The 18,616-nt window shown below is 41.7% G+C and overlaps 1 protein-coding gene and 1 pseudogene across 1 annotated transcript; both read left to right on the top strand.

Annotated features, from left to right (window-relative positions):
* The first annotated feature begins 349 nt into the window (after positions 1-349).
* Positions 350-13,586, top strand: RRAGC (Ras related GTP binding C). The gene is made up of 7 exons (XM_045859892.1): positions 350-670; positions 2,730-2,933; positions 3,591-3,790; positions 6,874-6,988; positions 7,956-8,098; positions 10,123-10,271; positions 12,076-13,586. The coding sequence occupies exons 1-7, from the start codon at positions 434-436 to the stop codon at positions 12,225-12,227; spliced, it is 1,200 nt and encodes a 399-aa protein (XP_045715848.1). The 5' UTR covers positions 350-433; the 3' UTR covers positions 12,228-13,586.
* Positions 13,587-13,636: 50 nt separating this feature from the next.
* On the top strand, positions 13,637-18,223 carry LOC123832072 (annotated as a pseudogene).
* The last annotated feature ends 393 nt before the right edge of the window (positions 18,224-18,616 follow it).

Here is an 18,616-nt window from a genome sequence, read left to right as displayed (position 1 = left end):
CTAAATACCCAGAGGGCATCTCCCGTTGCATTAGTCTCCAGAATTTCGAGGAAGTCGGGCGGCCGGTGAGAAACAATGAACGTGGTTGGCCAGGACAGAGGTGCAGGCTGGGGCGGAGAGCAGAGGGCTCCCCTGCGGGGCCACCCTCCTCGTGACTCCTCCTCCCCCTCCTTGTGACTCCTCCTCCCCCTCCTTGGTTCCGAGTCAGGTGATTCCGGGCACGTGATGCACACCACCTACCTTGCTGTCCCCGAATGGCAGCTAGGGCAGCCAATGAACGGGTGGGCCTCTGAGTAGAGCCAATGAGAGCTGGGCTCGGGGGGGTGGGCCGCATGTTGGTGGCGGCTGCCGGGGGCGGTGGCGGTGGTAAATTGGGGAGGCGGCGGCCTGGCCTGGCCTGTCCTGGCAGGGCACTGGTGGCTTCTGTAGCACCATGTCCCTGCAGTACGGGGCGGAGGAGACGCCCCTCGCAGGCAGTTACAACGCGGCGGATTCGTTCCCGAAGGATTTCGGCTACGGCGTGGAGGAGGAGGAAGAGGAGACGGCAGCCGCGGGCGGCGGGGTTGGGGCGGGGGCTGGCGGAGGTTGTGGCCCAGGGGTCGCTGACAGTTCCAAGCCGAGGATTTTGCTCATGGGGCTCCGGCGCAGCGGCAAGTCCTCTATCCAGAAGGTGAGTGGGGCCATGCCGTGCGTCCCTCCGCCGCGCCCCGGGGGCCGGGCGGGGGAGGCCCCCGAGGAGGGCGGTGGCTGGAGCTGGCCTGCAAGGCTCTCCCACCACACTTTCTCTTCTCCTCTGGGGACTAGAGTCGAGGCGCGACCCGCGCGAGGACTCCGACCTCTGAGTCCACGCCCAACTCAGCTGAGGCCGAGTGGGTCCCCGAAGGCGAAACTGGCTGGCGGGAGGCAGGTGCCTGTGGCACCGCTGGGGACCTCCGCCTTCTGGGACCCAGCCCTGTGCCTTACACGAAACTGATGTACTCCCCAATTCTGAGTTGGAGAACTTAACGGACTCGTTCCCCTGCTAAGTTTTTGTGTGTTCCACGCACTTTAGGTGACCTGAGGTTTGAAGGGCTTCCCAGGTGAGCCCCAGGGAATAGCATAAGAAAGAGTTGTGACAAAGTCACTGGCAATTTTAATGCTTGCTCAGTCACTAGTACGGAGCAGTTTACTGTAACATTATTGGGTATTGGGGGCTATTCTACTTATTTTAGTACTTGTGACTTGGCGTGTGTAATTGCTGGTGATACTACTCCTGTGTGTGGTTACAGAAATCTTCTGAGACCTTAAGAATATTTGCAGACTTAGGTCGTCAATCCATTTGCTTTCACTTGGGGTCTGTCAGGATCGAGTGGAGGGCTATGCACTTTTTTGTAAGGGGGAAATAGAGGCAAGGTTGACCAGGTCGTAAAATGCCAGATAACTGCTTTTTGGCTCTTTCCACTCTGTTGCAAAGGTCTATCCAAAATACACTTCTATGTAATATTTTGTGGACAATATACTTTTTAAAGATTTGATTTCTTTTCAGCCAGAGGGGAAGGGCGGGAGAAAGAGGGAGAGAAACAACAATGTGTGGTTGCCTCTTGCGTGCCCCACAATGGGGACCTGACCCGCAACCCAGGCATGTGCCCTATACTGGGGATGGAACCAGCGACCCTTAGATTCGTGGGCCGGCACTCAATCACTGAGCCACACTAGCCTGCGCTGTAGACAGTATTTTTGAAAAGTAGTCATTGTTTTCAATTTATGCGATTGCTTGCTTTTCTCCTCTACGACAAAATTTGGGTACATTTATGGTAGGTTTTTAGCAAACCGGTCTTAATTCTTTTATTATTACTATTGCTGACCGAACCTTGGGAGTGACTGTCCATTTTCTCTTCTAGAAAGTAACAGAGGTAAATTAGTTTTGTGTTAGAGTTCTATGGAATGTGATTATTGTGATTCTTAACAATTGCGTTTACCATTTCTTTTCTCATGGGATTTCCCTGTCAATTCCTAACTCTCCTCTACCTCATATATCACTTTCTACTTTATAAAATTACTGCTTTTGTTTTATTCCCCAAGACTGCAAACTCAGTGAGGGCAGGGTTCATTCCGTTTAATTTCTAACCCTTCTTTGGAACCTAATGTAGGCATCCAATAAGTTTTCAATGAATGAAACTTCTCTAGCTTTAGCTATAAGCTTTCATAATCTTAAAGCAGATTTTTGTAAAATTAATACTATTCAACAGAAAAAAATTAATTGAGATGAGATATAGTGCTACTGCTTGTATTGAATATGGTGCAGAGAAAATAGAAAAGTTTCAGCTTCATAATGGGTTGAATGGGAAGTAATTTGGTGTCTTTTTTTAAAAGGGGATTTTATTTATTTATTTTTTAGAGACATGGGAAGGGAGGGGGAGAGGGAGGGAGAAAAACATCAGTTGATTGCTTCTCACACAGCCCAACTGGGAGCCGAAGCTGCAACCCAGGCATGTGCCCTGACCATGAATCAAACCGGCAACCTTTTGTTTTGCTGTGTGACACCCAACCAACTGAGCCATGTCTGTCAGGGCATTGTGTTCTGTTTCGTCGGAAGTAGAAGGATGGTGATTACCAGTGAATACACCATTTACTTTTTACCTTGTTCAAAATTATTGCTGTGGGATCAGGTTGTTCAGGTTAATTCAGGGGAGAATTTTCAACTTTTAATACAAAGTTGAACAGTTATGAAATTGTCTTTCTTTTAACAGGTGGTGTTTCATAAAATGTCACCCAACGAGACTCTCTTTTTGGAAAGTACCAACAAGATTTATAAAGATGACATTTCCAATAGCTCCTTTGTGAATTTCCAAATATGGGATTTTCCAGGGCAAATGGACTTTTTTGACCCAACTTTTGACTACGAGATGATCTTCAGGGGAACAGGAGCATTGATATATGTCATTGACGCACAGGTAGTTAGGAGTGATCGTTTATTTCAATTCTTTGCTGGCAAAAGATGTAGAAACAAAGCAGAGTTGTTTATCTTCTTTGTCATGTGCTTCTTACAGCTCATTTCTTTGCTAGTTGATTCCCTAGCAGTGTAAGAGATGCCACCGCGGATGTGCCTCGGGAGCAAACTCGCCATCGTGCGAGCACAGAATAGCAGATGATTAGGAGATACGATTTATGTCCTTACGTTCTAGTTAATGTGCAGCTTCCCATTTTTATTTGTTAATGGTAGATATTGTTCTCCTTCACTATTACGATGGTGATGTCACTGAAAAGATCTCCTCAGCGCCCATAATATAAGGAGGAATGTAAGAACTGAGTCAGTAAATATTAAAGTGAATAATTTCTTTAATGGTGCAGATTTGAGTTCAGCCCAGCAAGCATTATTTGGGACCTAGCAAATGGCAGACCCTCAGATTAATTTGGTAATTGCAATTTTTAATCTTAAGAGATTAAAAATCAATTTAGTGGTATAAGTGAATGTATTTGAATGTTTGCATATTTATGAATAATTAAGATACTATATTTTCTGTGGTTGGGAAAGGAGGTATTTTGAGGCTTTCTTAACTCATGACTTTTATCAGATTTCTTTTTTAAAACTATTTTGTTCTGACTTACAGGATGACTACATGGAGGCTTTAACAAGACTTCACATTACTGTTTCTAAAGCCTACAAAGTTAACCCAGACATGAATTTTGAGGTTTTTATTCACAAAGTTGATGGCCTATCTGATGATCACAAAATAGAAACACAGAGGGACATTCATCAAAGGGCCAATGATGACCTTGCAGATGCTGGGCTAGAAAAACTCCACCTTAGGTAACAACGTGTGTGTTTGGTGTGGGAGCCCTGGACTGTGTGTAAATGTATTCCCATCTCTGTCATTGCAGACACATAACTTTCTGTTACTGGTATATGCATCCCAAATCTATACATTTTTTGACCTCTTTGTTGAATTCAAGCAATTTTGGGAACCTGATGTTATTGAGAAGTTACTTTTCCTCTTTTTTTCATCTTCCTAGAGGTTGAAGTCACATGAAGTGTTTCTGTTGGTGCTTTTCCAAATTCATCCCAAGAGACTGGAGTCAGTCCATTTCTTCATGGCTTAAAACTGTTTTGGGACTCTCCTTCTTTTTTGATCTCATCAGTTTTTCCCCCCCTTACCTCAGTTCGAGGGCTATTACATTTGCTGTAGATCTTTGTAGCTTGAGTTTTCAGTTTTTTTTAAAATGCTTATCTAAAGAAATTTTTTATTATTTTTAGAGATAGAGGAAGGGGGGTGTGGAAGGAGAGGAGGGGAGAGAGAGAAAATTGATTGGCTGCCTCCTGTACACGCCCCAACAGGGGGTCAAATCCTCGACCTTTTGACGTGTGGATTGATGCTCCAGCCAACAGAGCCACCTGGCCAGGCAGTAGGAAGAGCCTTTTAAAGAGGGTATACATTCAAGTCTGGACTCTAATGTATCTTGTTCATGTTTTTCAAAAACACTTTTATGCTTTTATGAAACTCAAGTTTGGGTTAGGTGAGTTTATCCTGTAAATCTGTAGGGCTGCTCTTAAGTTTGAAGAACTGCTGATTCATAATTAAATACCATTAAATCGTTATTATATATTTTTTTGGTGTTACAGTTAGAAATGAGCAAAAAAATGTTCTTTTGGTGATATAAACAGCTGATGATAGAAACAGCTTAAAGGGGAAGCATGGGAGAGACAGAAGTGTAGCTATTTCCTTATCCCTGGTCTGTTACAATGACTTCCTTCTAGGTTGAAGCCAAGCCCCATCCTTGCCTGAAATATCTATCCCCTGGGGCTTCAGACTCTGGTCTTTCAGTTCTAGGAACTCATATAGAAAAGTCTCGTTGATCTCTAGTTTTCCTAGATTAAAATTTAAAAATATTTTAAGTAATTCATGTATCAAACAAAAACAGCAGTACAGTATTTATAAGAGAAAGTGGAAGTGCCTCCCCATAAAATTCATCAATCACATTTTTTGGGAATCCATTACTAGTAATGGACTTGAAGCCATGACTGGTCCTGTGTTCCCCAGTGCCCATGGGAATCCTTCTGATACTCTATGTCCCTTTCCAGGGTGCCCCACTCCCCAGTTCTTTTTAAAGCCCCATGCCTTGTTAACCTCTGAATTCTGCATCAAGCTTTTAATAATTACTAGCAGCCCTATGGATGAGGCTCCATTTGATTTCTGGTTTCCAGAAACTCAGCACACTAAAATACCCTGCTCTCCCAGTCCCTATCCACCTCCAGGCCTCGCTGTCCCTGTAGGACCTTCTCACGTTGTTAACCTTTTTGCCTAAGAAAACACTAAAATATTCCTTTGTCCTTAGTGCCTTTAGGGAGTCATCTTGGCCTCACCTATTTCCTTGCTCTTCTGTCTGGAGTAGAGCCTCATGTTGCATAAGGTTGAATTCTTAGGTCAGCTCCTTGAAAGTACTGTATCTTTAAATTACCTGAAAAATGTGATACCCACAGTTCTGTGTTTTCTGACTTTGTAATATGTATTTACAAATATGTCAGGGAGACAACTGTATAATGAAGAGTATACTCCCTGAGTGAAAAAGCAGGCAGAATAACAATAAACAGCAAGGGTTCATGCTCTTTAAATTGTTCAAGGTCCCACTCTGCCCCCTCCACTCACATTCTCAAATACATGTGTTTTGTTAAATATATAGATGTTATTTCTCCACTCTACATCCTTTTAGTCCACCAGATTCCTGACCCATTCTTTTTTTTTTTTAAAGATTTTATTTATTTATTTTTAGAGAGAGAGAGAGAGGTAGAGAAACATCGGTGTGTGGTTGCCTCTCGCGGGCCCTCTACTGGGGACCTGGCCCACAACCCAGGCATGTACCCTGACTGGGAATCTAACCATGCATCCTTTGATTCGCAGGCCGCCACTCAACCACTGATCTCCATCAGCCAGGGTGTCTGTCCCATCCTTTTTAATAAGTTATTTACATATATTCTAAGTACCAGTTATATTTATTTATTCAAATATTTATGAGCACTGTTTAGGGCAGTGGGATTGCAGCTACAGGCAAGACGGGCAAAGTCTCTTTTCGTGGAGCTTACATTCTAATGAATGAGAGCTCAAAAGCACTTATAAATAAACGTATAGTGTAGTTTTAAGTTCTTGTCAGGGATATGAAGAGAAATAAATTAGAGAAAAGAGGTAGAAAGCAATGGGTACAGAGGTACTATTCTAAGTTGGGGGGGGTCAGGAAAGAACTTTCGGAGGTGGTGACATTTCAGTAGAGACCAAATTACATATACTTGTTTACTAACTATCACATGTCTTCTCTAAGCTTTCTCTCTCTTTTTTAAATTACTTTTAAATTTAATTTTATTTTTTAATCCTTACCTGAGGATATGTTTATTGATTTGAGAGAGAGAGAAACATTGGATCGATTGGCCTCTCGTACACAAAACTCCCAGGGATCGAACCCACAACCTGGGTATGTGCCCTGACCAGGGATTGAGCCCACAACCTTGTGGTGTATGAGACACTGCTCCAACCAACTGAACCACCTGATCAGGGCTCCTCAAAGATTTCTCTGGATTTTTGTTAGTTATGGGCTTAAGAAACCAGGGTTTTTGAATCAAATTGCAAGGACTTAGGTGAATATTCAAGTTTCCACTTCTGAAAATACTTTCCTGAGTATTATTTCAATTGCTTGATGTGTAAGTGCAATAAAAGGGCTGGAGAGCCAGACCAGGCGGGGATACCTCATTTGTCACCTTGAACTCTGGGAATGGTAGACAAGATAAAAAGGCTTTCTTTGAACTTACTGAAATCAATGTTAAGAAACTTAAAATTTTGTGTGTTGTGATAATTGTCACCCAACTTGAGACTTTTCAAATTAATCAAACTGTGTTATGTTTTTCAGCTTTTATTTGACTAGTATCTATGATCATTCAATATTTGAAGCCTTTAGTAAGGTGGTACAGAAACTGATTCCACAACTGCCAACCTTGGAAAACCTATTAAATATTTTTATATCAGTAAGTGAGCTATTTAATTCACTATAGTTTTTGGTTTCATTTTCATTGAATATATTTGTATTATCAAATTCTCCAAAGAAAATCATTTGAATTTGTCTGGATCAAGTTTAAAGACGAATGACACACTTAACATATAAAATAAATAACATTAAAAGTGGCTTGTTATTTTCTGAATTCTTTCCTTAGTACTTAACCAATTTTGTCTTAAAATGAATTGATGAAAAGTTTTCTCGTGCTTTCTTAATTTAAAAATATCTTCATGATATCTGTTTCCTGAAAGAAGAGTAAAGACTCACCTGGAAAAGACTGAGTTTTGGGAATTTGGCTTAGTTTATTGTCTGTTGTAACGGAGGTCACATTGAAAAATTGATCTTTTCATTTTCTGGCTAACTAATCTTGGTATCATATTTTACATTCACGTATTTTGAGGATTTGGCTTAATAAAGCATTTCCCTCCAATAAGTTTAGCATTCAGCCATTAATATTTTCTAAACATTACTGAAGGACTCAGTGTGTAGTGATCTCCAGTTCTTTTGGGCTTTTGTGTTAGGCTTTTTGATGGTCACGTAAAGCCTTTCTTATGGCAAGGTCATTCAAATCAAACTGATTAACAAGAAAGGTTAATGAAAATGTAGTGTGGCTTGATTTTTGGAGGAATTTTTTTGTTAATCTTTTTTTATGGTGTTTTAGAAAATAATTCATTTAAGTAAAGAGGAGGAAGAAAACACAAATTTGACTGATGCAATTATGTCAGTAAGTCGTAGTAGAGAAATAATTTCATTTTTATTTGTTGGACAACGGAAGTGCCTCAACCCAGTACTATTTGGTTGTTTTGGTATCGGGTTGTACCACTAAAAATGTCCTTGGATATTCATCAATAATTCAAGATCTTTGATAAGTTGCAAATTGTGATTCTTAAAAAAAAAAAGGCAAACTGAACACTTCTCCTATTTTGTTTTTTTCCAAGAATTCAGGTATTGAAAAAGCTTTTCTCTTCGATGTTGTCAGCAAAATCTACATTGCAACAGATAGTTCTCCTGTGGATATGCAATCTTACGAACTTTGTTGTGACATGATTGATGTTGTAATTGATGTGTCTTGTATATATGGGTAAGTTATGTATGTATTTTTCCAGGATCTCAGGTGGAAAACCACCAGTTTGATTTGTCAGGGGGATTAATTTCTGAGGCCTCTAGTAAGTACTGCCTGCGGTGGACTTGTTCTGACCACAGTGCTTCAGTCTAGCACATGGTTTCTCTGTAGGTAGGCTGCTGGGTCTTACTCCTTCAGAGAGGATGGGTAAGAACAGTTGAAGAAGTGTGACTAGAGCCAGACTTTCTAGAGCAATTAATAGAGCCATTATTTGGCAGCGGGGGTGGCGGGGAGGGTTGTACTGCATCTCCTTACTTAGGGACTTAGCTAGATCAAGGGACTATTAATTTATTTAAAGCACTCTGAATGACATAGTGGGTACTGGTTCCTAATTTAACCTCAGGCTTTGTGGAATGAGGGATCCCTAAGGAAGTTGAAATTTTGGGTGCCAGAAGGACTATACATTTAAAAATTTGACCCTTATACTGAGTTTCCAAAGTAAATCTTTGAAATATAAACTCTTCCTTTATAGAAATTCACCAAACTCCATACAGAAATTGACAAAAGCCAACAAAGATATGATTTTGTACATTATCCCAGAGGATGAGTGAAAACTTTGGAGAATTACTGGTATTTCAAAAGCCAATAACCTCTGTTGCCTCTGAAAGCCCTGACTCCCCTAATGTAGCCGTTTTCACCTGGTGCGCCACAGCAGGCACACCGGTGTGCTGCGGGAATTTTTAAAACGTGCAATACCTGACGGACCTCTTTTCCCTTAGATTGTCAAATTAAAAAATTGACAACAGCCAATACAATAGCCATTTGGTGTGAATGAATCAAAGTTATATCTATTTTTTTTGTCAGATCAACAAAAAATATGCTTTCTGGTGTGCTGCCGAACTTTAGTGATTAGTTTGCGTGTGCCGTGAGATGAAAGAGGTTGAAGATCACTGCCGTGTTGTTAATGTCAGCACTGTCTGATGCTCTGACATTGCCTTTGCTTTCTGAACCTGCGCCCTTTATCTGTTGTTCTTCTCTGCTCAACCTAGTCGAAGCTCCTCTTCCATTTCTCTGTCCCTACGCTTCACCTTGGTGTTTTTGCTTAATTTGTCAGTGTCTTTCTTTAGCTGCCTCTGAGTAGCAGAGTGCATTGGTCTCACCTGTTCTTTACTTGTCTGTTCCATTTGTCTTTTTCACTGTTGTGATTACATGGCCTTCTTTGTTTTAACTTTTTCCATAATGAAAATGAGATGTCCGTTTATAATATTCAGTAGAGTTTCATGTTTTCATTCCTAATTTAAAAAACGAATGAGTAGAACATTTGTTTTTTCTTTAAAACCAATAAAAATTTTATGAACCAATTTTTTCTGTAATTAAAAAAGTGAAAAGGAGATATAAAGTTTATTTTCAGTATAAGGTATATTGTAAAATACATTATAAAGTAACTTACGAAAGAAAAATACCCACTATCACATTATTCTTAACACAATCAACGCGTGCACTTTGGTTTGCTTTATTATAGTTTAATTTGCTTCTTACTTGACTGTTGATTAACATTTTTTGAAGGGAGACTTCATTGAACAATTCTAGAATGAACGACAGTGCTAGTTTAATGAATGGGAATTCTCAAACCCTGTAAGGCTGGCTTACTTTCAGGCATTGGGATTCCAGTGTCTTTGATAGACTGCGTCTTTTAGTTTTTTTCTTACTCTTTTTGCACTAGTGGCAGTTGTTGTATTTTAGGGCCTTCACTGTTTGCAGACCGTGTCAGCACAGATTAGCCGAGGGAAGGTGTGAGCCTGCTGTGTTTCTTGCTCTGTAGGTGAATGAGATGAAGGTGTGAATGCCTGGGGTGCTGCACAAGGTCTGGGAACCCTGTCCACCTAAAGAGGAACATCTGTGCCAGTATTTTTAAGCCTGTGTTCTTCTTTCTCAAAAGATATTTGGGAAACTGGGTAGAAAAACTTGTCATTTTGCAAATGAAATGCGACAAAGTACCTAGTTGAGAACCCAGTAATGAGCAGTACTTTCTTTTGAAACAGGTTAAAGGAAGATGGCAGTGGCAGTGCCTATGACAAAGAATCTATGGCAATTATCAAGCTGAATAATACAACTGTCCTTTATTTGAAGGAAGTGACTAAATTTTTGGCACTGGTCTGCATTCTTAGGGAAGAAAGTTTTGAACGAAAAGGTAATGGCATTTTAAAACGCTGTCTTTATGTTAAGGTCTCTTGCCATAATTTTGTAGGTTCTTGAAAATGAGAAAATAATAATGCAGTATTAGACCAGCGATTTTCAACTGGAATGCTGCAAGAATTTTTAGAATATGCAATAACTGACTATTTAGTCAGGAGCACTGACCTCTTTTTCCTTAAATTGCCAAATAAAAACATAGTTTGGTGTGAATGAATCAAAATGCTACCTGTTTTTTGTTGGTGTTAGATTGGCAAAAAATAATTTTTTGGTGTGCTGCAGAATTTTAGTATGTAATTTGTGGTGCCGTGAGATGAAAAAGGTTGAAAATTGCTGTTAGATGATTAAAAGCTCAAACTACTTTTGTCTCTTCCCTTCCATATATAGTCATACTTACTCCTTCCTTTCGATCTTCTATTTTAAATCAAGTTTTTAATTCCAACCTCTGTTATTTCAGATCTTTTCGTTACCCAGCTTCCTGTCATTTGGCTTCCAGCTGAACCAGTTCCTGAGGTCACTCTTTTGGAGGTTACAGGTTACCTCCGTGCTGCCTTCAGTGGCCTTTCCTCATTCTGTAGCCTCTTCAGCCTTCTGAAGAATATTACTCTGTCCTTCTCTCTTTACTTGAAGCTTTCTTCTTCCCCACTTGAAGTCTTGTTCTCTCTCTGCTTTGTCGTAAAGCTGAACCTGCTGGTTGTTTCATGTATTTGTTTCTCTGACCGCCCACCTCCTGTTTCTTTGGACTGTTTTCTTTTTCTTGGTTCTGAGAGTTCTTCAGAGTCAAATCTTTCTGCTCATGTCTCCCGGTCAGCTCATCCAGCCCTTGGCTTCCATTCATCTTCTCTACGTGGTTGACTGAAAAACTCACATCTGCAGCTCTGACTTGGGCCCATGTTCCTGTCCCATTTAAATATTTGACTGTTATCTTGCCATGGTGTCAAGAGCTGTTGAACATTTTCCCCTTTGTTTCACGGCCATCCTGGCCACCCTACTCTGTTACTAGTTACGGCATTTTTTTGGTGTCCAAGGTTACTTTTTTCATGGTCAGATAATTGTGCGGTGGTATTGCTGGAAGGACTCTTGCAGGTAAGAGGGCATTCAGTGTCCTCCTTTTTCCATTCCTTTCCTGTATTGCTCACAATGAATCTTCGCTAGAACTTACTGTTTGTTACTTGGAACTGTGTCTTGGGTTTCTTTTTTATTTCCCCCATCAGCGATTCCAGGATCGAGATCCCTGCAGATTGGTGGTGCTGCAGCAACCTCCTCCCTGAGGTTGTAAAGTCAGCATGTATGGGGGTGGGCAGAAAGTAGATTTGTAGCTGTGGGTGTGTGAAGCACAGAGTTCATTCTTGTGTTACTGTTTATTAATTGCATTATTTCCATATGAACACCTATAAACCTCCTTCGCTCACCCTGTGTATGTATCATCTTCTGTTTCAAAAGAACGCTAGAGTTCAGAAAGTACTTACATCGTATTAATTTAACTACCTATGGATCTACAGAATCTGTTATTCACTGCAACAAGTCCCTACCCTTTTGCCTGAGATTTTAATGAATATTAAACGATTAATATTATTTCATTTATTTTGTTAATGTTAACCTGTCCACTCCCAGACTCCAGAGGTAACCAGTGTTAACACTTTGGGCATATGCTTTGTTTGTTTTCGGTGTTGAGAATTCCTTATTTGGATGTGTGTTTGTATAATGCGTATCAATGACTTATTTCTGTCACCAGTGTGTCCTAGTAAATAATTTCACTGTTGACATTCAGGAGGACTGATCTTCTTTTTTTGCTCTTGCAGGTTTAATAGACTACAACTTCCATTGTTTCCGAAAAGCTATTCATGAGGTTTTTGAGGTGGGCGTGACTTCTCACAGGGGCTGTGGTCACCAGACCAGTGTCCCCAGCTTGAAAGCATTGGCACACAACGGCACACCACGAAACGCCATCTAGCCTGGATTCCAGTGGTCGGGGCTCTGCGTCAGCTTACTCTTCACTCCAGGGTCAGACGCCATGTGACACAGGACATGGGAGTTGCTGCTTGTGGGAATCTGGTGCCTGTCCCACTAGAGATGAGGGGCAGAGTTTTTCATTTGGATGAAAACCCCTTCAATCAGTGGTGTACAACTGAAACTACTATTTCTTCTTTTTAAAAAATGGCAAAAAAAAAAAAAGAATTCTAGAACCTACAGAACTCAAGTATGTGTTTCTCCTTTTTGGGGTCCTACTTTAAGTAGTTGGGATATTTTGGACTGGAGATAACACTACTTACCCATCCTTACCAGGAGGGAATGTTGCCATCATTTACCAGTTGAAAATAATAGAACTGAGTTTTTTTTATATGCTTCATTTAGGTTTTCAGTTGAGTAGTCTCTAAAAATGCTGCCTTGCTTAAGTTCTAACACTGCCTCAGATTTCAATTTCGGGCATTGCATACCTAAGACCTTTTAAATGCATTTGCTTGCTCACTCAGAAGACTCATGGTCTGACTGTAGCAAAGGACATTCCTGTATTTGTTACTGAAGAAATGAGAACATTTTGTGCTGCATCAGGTCAAGGGCAAAGTCCAACAGTGGAAGCATTGAGGAAAAAATTTTAAACAGAAGAAAATTTGTGCACCTGTGTTTTGGGTACCAGATACTGGATTCTTTCTCCTGCATAAGATAAGTGATCACGATCAGTGTAGCAAAGGGAATTAAAATGTTCTCATAGTCTCCTCTTTCTGGGGGAGAAACTCATTATGTCATTGAAATATTCAACTCATTTTTCTTTCAATCTGATACCAGCAGCTACATACCTTTTATTTTAAGCCGTCTAGACTCTTTAAGTACTGCTGTTTTGTTGACCATGAATGACCCCTAAGGCACTGGTGGACTGCCCTCTGGGAGTTGTGGGGAGCACTTGGCACCACACAGGTATCGTTCAGCATACTTCGTCGTCAGTCTCCTGCCACCAGGTGTCAACTGTGGCACTTCCTTCGCCTAGCATGTTGGTTCATAATTGTTTCTTTTCGTCGTTGGTTGATACCCTTCCTATTGATTTAAACTCACACATTATTTTTCCTCCACGTGCCCAGTAGTCACATATTCCAAAGCCACTGGACCACTTGAGTACATAAGTGCCACTGTTTAATGAAATATGTATATTCAGGTGTGTAAGCCTGATGGTGACGTGGAGTGCTTTCTGCAGGTGACTGACTGCTGAGGATTTACATGGACCATGGTGATATCCAAAAGAAAAATGCTTTTATATTTATAGATTATTTCATTGAGCTATATAAAATGGGTATCAATAAATGTATTTACACCAGAATCAGTTTTTTTCTTTGCCTAAGATGTCGGGCGGGGGGGGGGGTGGGTGGGATGGTAGAACACAGGGCTGCCCCACTCTCGTGTTACCACCCGTTTCCTTCCCCTGCTGCCTCCAACAGGTAACGTGCTTGTTTCAGGACTTCAGGTTATGTCATGATGCAGGAATTTCATGCCTCGTATCCAAACAGCTCTCCTGGGCCATTTCTGCTTAGGATAGGGGGTCTGCAGCCAGGTGAAATGGCTTTTTGGTTGTGGTGTTTCATATGAACAGATCTCACTCATGGTGGGCAATGTGCAGGGCCTGGCATAATTGATGTATTATATCCAAGCTAGGGAGGAGATGAATTAAGTACAACGCTATATTAAAAATTTGTACCGATTCCAGCTTGTGATGCATTTCTTCTGGTCCCTAAGATACTCATTATTGACCCTTAAATGTCAGTTAAATCAGTGTTTGTTTATATAGATGCTTATATAGTTAGGTTGGGACTAAACTGATTGGAGTATACATTAGCTTATAAAAGGGTGGGAAACTGAAAGGTCTTTTATGATTGGGCTACTTTGGTAGTTCAGTTTTAAAACTCTGAAATAGAAATGACAGAAACAGAATGGGAAGAAAAGCTTAAAATACTATCAAATCCTGTGTTCTTTTTCAAATTATGGAAACTTTAGTCCAGAGGATTAAACAGCCTCTTCTAGGATTATAGGTGGTATTACCATATAACTTAAGCTTTAGACCAGGATACTGTTGAGAGAGATGCCAGCGCTATAGGTGTAAACTGCACTGTCCTGGGTAAACCAAGGGTGGCCGCCTCATCATAGGTCTGGTTGGTGGCCTGGCAGGGCCTGTGCTCCAGGTCCGGCAGCCCAGTGCTGCCTGCCTTTACCTTTAGCTTCAGGCTCCTCCCGTTGATTGAATGCAGGTGATGCCTCTAGATGACTAACGTGGCACATAAGTGCCTAAGAAATATTTTTAATCACTACTATGGTAAATTATAAGTTCGGAGAAAGGAGAAGAGGTGAAAATGATGAAATAGAAATAAGAATGAGGAAAGGAGATAACTCAGAAGAAGGGAAGTGGAAGAATCATTAAATTAGTAAAAAGGATTTGCCTGATATTTTTTTCCACCCCAATGGATGTTTACCTTTACCAGGCTACCTCAGAGAGAGCTGGGACAGATGGTGAAGTAAAACCTTTAAAGTCTTTTGCAGCAAGGTATTTCCATCTGTTCCACACAGCACTTTTTCCCCCATTCACACATTTGTGTGTTCTTGCACACACACAATGCACATAAACACACAGACGTGTATAATGGTGTCCGTGAGTTGTGCTAATCTACTTCCAAATTTTGAGTTCTGTACTTACACAGAAGTGATTTCAAAGATAAAATTCTGGTAGTTACAAACTTTGTAGTTGGGGACAGCAATGTGTGTGATCTGTAGGCTTTGTTAACAGTTTTTTGTCCTGCTTTGTTTTGCTAATGCTGAAAGCTCTTCCAATTACTCCCCAGAGAGGTTAGTAAATTACATTATTGTTTTCCATCCAAGCCAGTAAAGTAACAAACACTTCCCACCCTGAGAGAGCCGGAAAGAGCATAGTTTTTTTCAGGGAATGTAGGCAGCAAGCGGTTGGGCATAGCTGGAGTACATTTCTGTTAATAGCCTCTTCCCTGAAGTGCTCCTACAGGGTTGGGAGACTGAGCATAAGGAGGGACCAGTGATTTTAGTGGTTTGTGTGTATTACCTTCTGCAGTCTTCACAATAGGTTGCAAGGTAGGTGTACGTCGTCGCTATTTTGCAGTCGCAGAAACAGTCCGAGGGAGGCTCAGGTGTGAGTGGTGGTATTAGAGCTGGAATCTGTGCAGTTTGATTGTAGAACCTGCATCCTTCAACTGCCACTTGACCTTGCTTCCCCAGTGGGGAGGGAGGGTTTGCTCAGGAGATGTTTTGCAGAAAATGAATTTAATAGTTAAATTTGGGAAACAGCATTCTGCACTCTCTTCTTGGGAAGTCCCTATGTGCAGTCAAATACTGAAGGCTCCGCAATATTTGAGAAGACCTGCAATGGAAAGGTCTGCCGTGGTCTGTATCCCATGTTCCTAAGTTTATTTGACCCTCTATGAAGTGCCTATTCAAGCAGCATATAATAAAGTGTACCGAAGGATACTCTACTAAAAAGTTTTCTGTGGAATAAAAAAGATTTTTATTCCATTTTTCAAGTGTCTACACAACCTTCAATGAACTGGTTGTAAAGCTTGTAGGTTTTCACAGTTGAGCTCAGTAGCTCATGCTGTTCCTGGAGCCTGGAATTTGCTTCCCTTGGGCTGTAGAAACTACTACCCTACTAAGCTTGGCTTAAATGCCACATTCTTCACAAAAGGCTACTGCACTCCTCGCTGAACTTTGCCATGGGTGGGCCTGTTCTCTGCTGAGACCTGGTCTGTAGGTGGTGATGGGGGAACCTTGTCTTGGTACTCTAATGTTTCCTCAGTATTTCATATGTTGAAGAAAACCCGTTTTCATTTAAATCCTCTCTCATTGCAGCTCAGTGTGAAGGCAGGCAGGGGTGCCTTTCTGGTCTGGGCGGTGCTTGTCCAGCTTTTCCCCGGGTTTAGCTGTAGCGTCCAGTTCCTTAGTATTTAACCTCTAGGTGGTGGTGTTGTATCACTTAAGCATGGCTTCTAGCTTCCTGGCTCATACTTACCCGCTCTGTTCAAAGTTGGAATTGCTTGTATCACCCCAAGTGTACACCTAACTTCGAGATCCAAAGAATTGCTGACATTATTTCCTCTGAAATAATATTCAGGGCTGATTTGGGGCATTTTATTTGGAACCAGAGCAGCTTGTGATTTTCCCTTATCGTATCTGTTAACACTTTTTAACAAAGAGTTGGCTAGAACAAAGGTCACAGCATCATTTGCTTTATGGATCATGGGTTACAAATGGGCTTTAAGAAGACCACTCTGTCCACTTTCCTGTAGCAGGCGAACTGCTTGCTACACACGCCATCTGTTGTAGATAGACGTATGTACTCTTAAATGCTCCCAAGGAAAGAAATGCCACATATCTGAATAAAAATGTCTGCTTTCATCACTTTCCTTTGCCTCAAAAAAGGTTTGTTGTAATCATTTCGCACTTAGGGGTTAAAATATTGCAAAGGAAAAGGCCACAGCCCATTGTCCTACCATGGACACTTGCTTTTGTTTCTTTTAGAACCGAACCATATCTCTCCACAATGCCCAGCTGTGACTTTGTTCTGCAAAGGCAGATTTTAATGTAAACAGAATTAGATAACATCAGTGCATCTTCTGGACTGTTTAAACTATAATTGAGAAATTTGCAAAAGGACAGTTATAATGAGGAATCGAGAAGGGAAGTAGTTGGAGCCCGTCTCCCCAACTTCAGTGCCTGTTATTGCCAGTGTGTTGGCCTAAAAGTGCTGCTACTTCTTGAAGATCTTTACACTGTTATTTTCACATAAAAGTTCTTAGTTTATTGGTCCTCTCACGAAAAATCTGCACACTCACACAGGCAGTCACTGAGGAATCCTTACTCCTACTGCCCAGCATTGCTTTCTGCTGGTGCCGGTGCTGGGCTGTGCAGGCCCCTGACTTTCCCGTTTTGCTCCTGTGTTCCTCCCTCTGTGCTCCTGAGCGCTTCTCGTGCAGAGTGTCTGGCAAGTCTGTGGACTCGTTTTTCTTGGTGTGATCCAAGGAACCACACATCGTGACAAAGCCCTTTGTCCTGCCACCACCAAGACAGGTCCTGAATCCAGACACAAAGATGACGTCCGGTGTGGTCTTGCACATTTTGGCTCGTTTCCCCCAAATTTCTGTCTCAGGTACTGTTGCCTTCCCACGGTGAAGGACGTCGATGACCTCTTGTTTCTGCTGAAGTAGTCTGTTGTTCATGAACTTGTGGTCCAGATAGTTACTGTGTCGTTTGTGATGGTGGCCCGTCTTCAAGCAGCCAGGGAGGAAAAGAGAAGAGCCTTAACACTTTCAAAAACATCTCCTGGATTGTGGTGATTGGAGGTCCTACTACACCACAATCCTGTCTGTTACACCCTATAATGGACGGGCCGTCGTGTCCATGGAGGGGAAGAACTGTGTGGCCATCACTGCCAGCAGGCACTTAGGGATCCAGGCCCAGATGGTGACCACGGATTTCCAGAAGATCTTTCCCGTGGGCGATTGGCCTGGCTGGGCTAGCCACCGATATCCAGACTGTTGCCCAGCGCCTCAAGTTCTATCGACTGAAGGAAGGTGGGCAGATCAAGCCTCATCGCCCTCATGAGCATGGTGGCCCACCTCTTGTATGAGAAGCTGTTTGGCCCCTACGACCCCAAGCCAGTCATTGCTGGGTTGGACCAGAAGCCCTTGAAGCTCTTCTTTTGCTCTGTAGACCCCATTGGCTGCCCCATGGTGACTCTGTGGTCAGTGGCACCTGCGCCGAACGAATACACAGTATGTTCGAATCCCTCTGGGAGCTCAGTGTGGATCCAGAATACCTGTTTGGAACCATCTCACACGCCATGCCGAACGCTGTGGACTGTGACGCAGTGCCAGGCACGGGAGCCATTGCTCATATCATTGACAAGGACAAATCACCAGGACACTGAAGGCCCAAATAGACTAAACTTCTGTTCCCAGAGACCACTTAAAAAAAAAGTTTTTCTTAAAAAAAAATCTTTTGAGCTAAAGTGATCAGATATCAGAAAATTAATTTGATGTAATATAACACAACCTGTAGAAGAGACGGAAACTTGGGCTATAAAAATGGAATTTAATCTACAATTTTTTTGTTTTAAAAGATACTAACACACTCATTTTGGTAAATTGTAAATATTCTTTCTTTTATTTCCATGTCCTCTGGTCTCTATTCAAATAGATATGCAAACTTGGTGTTCCAGGTACTGAGTCAGCTGAGAAGGGAATGTGAGTGTGTTTGAGCAGGCCGGACCTATCTTGTTCTGAAAAGCAGTGGTGGAACTCTCTGTACTGGGGCTTTGTCCCAGGAAATTCATTGGCT

This window comes from Phyllostomus hastatus, unplaced genomic scaffold, assembly GCF_019186645.2.
Source record: "Phyllostomus hastatus isolate PE091 unplaced genomic scaffold, TTU_PhHast_1.1 phas_scaffold_182, whole genome shotgun sequence".
Classification (NCBI taxonomy): Eukaryota; Metazoa; Chordata; class Mammalia; order Chiroptera; family Phyllostomidae; genus Phyllostomus; species Phyllostomus hastatus.
Note: the sequence above shows the minus strand (reverse complement) of the source record. Positions and strands in the feature narration are given on the sequence as shown.

Coding starts and splice junctions, on each gene's coding strand:
- RRAGC (XM_045859892.1), top strand. CDS start 434: ATGTCCCTGCAGTACGGGGCGGAGGAGACGCCCCTCGCAGGCAGTTAC. Junction 671..2,729: donor GCAAGTCCTCTATCCAGAAG/GTGAGTGGGGCC, acceptor TTCTTTTAACAG/GTGGTGTTTCATAAAATGTC. Junction 8,099..10,122: donor GATGTGTCTTGTATATATGG/GTAAGTTATGTA, acceptor CTTTTGAAACAG/GTTAAAGGAAGATGGCAGTG.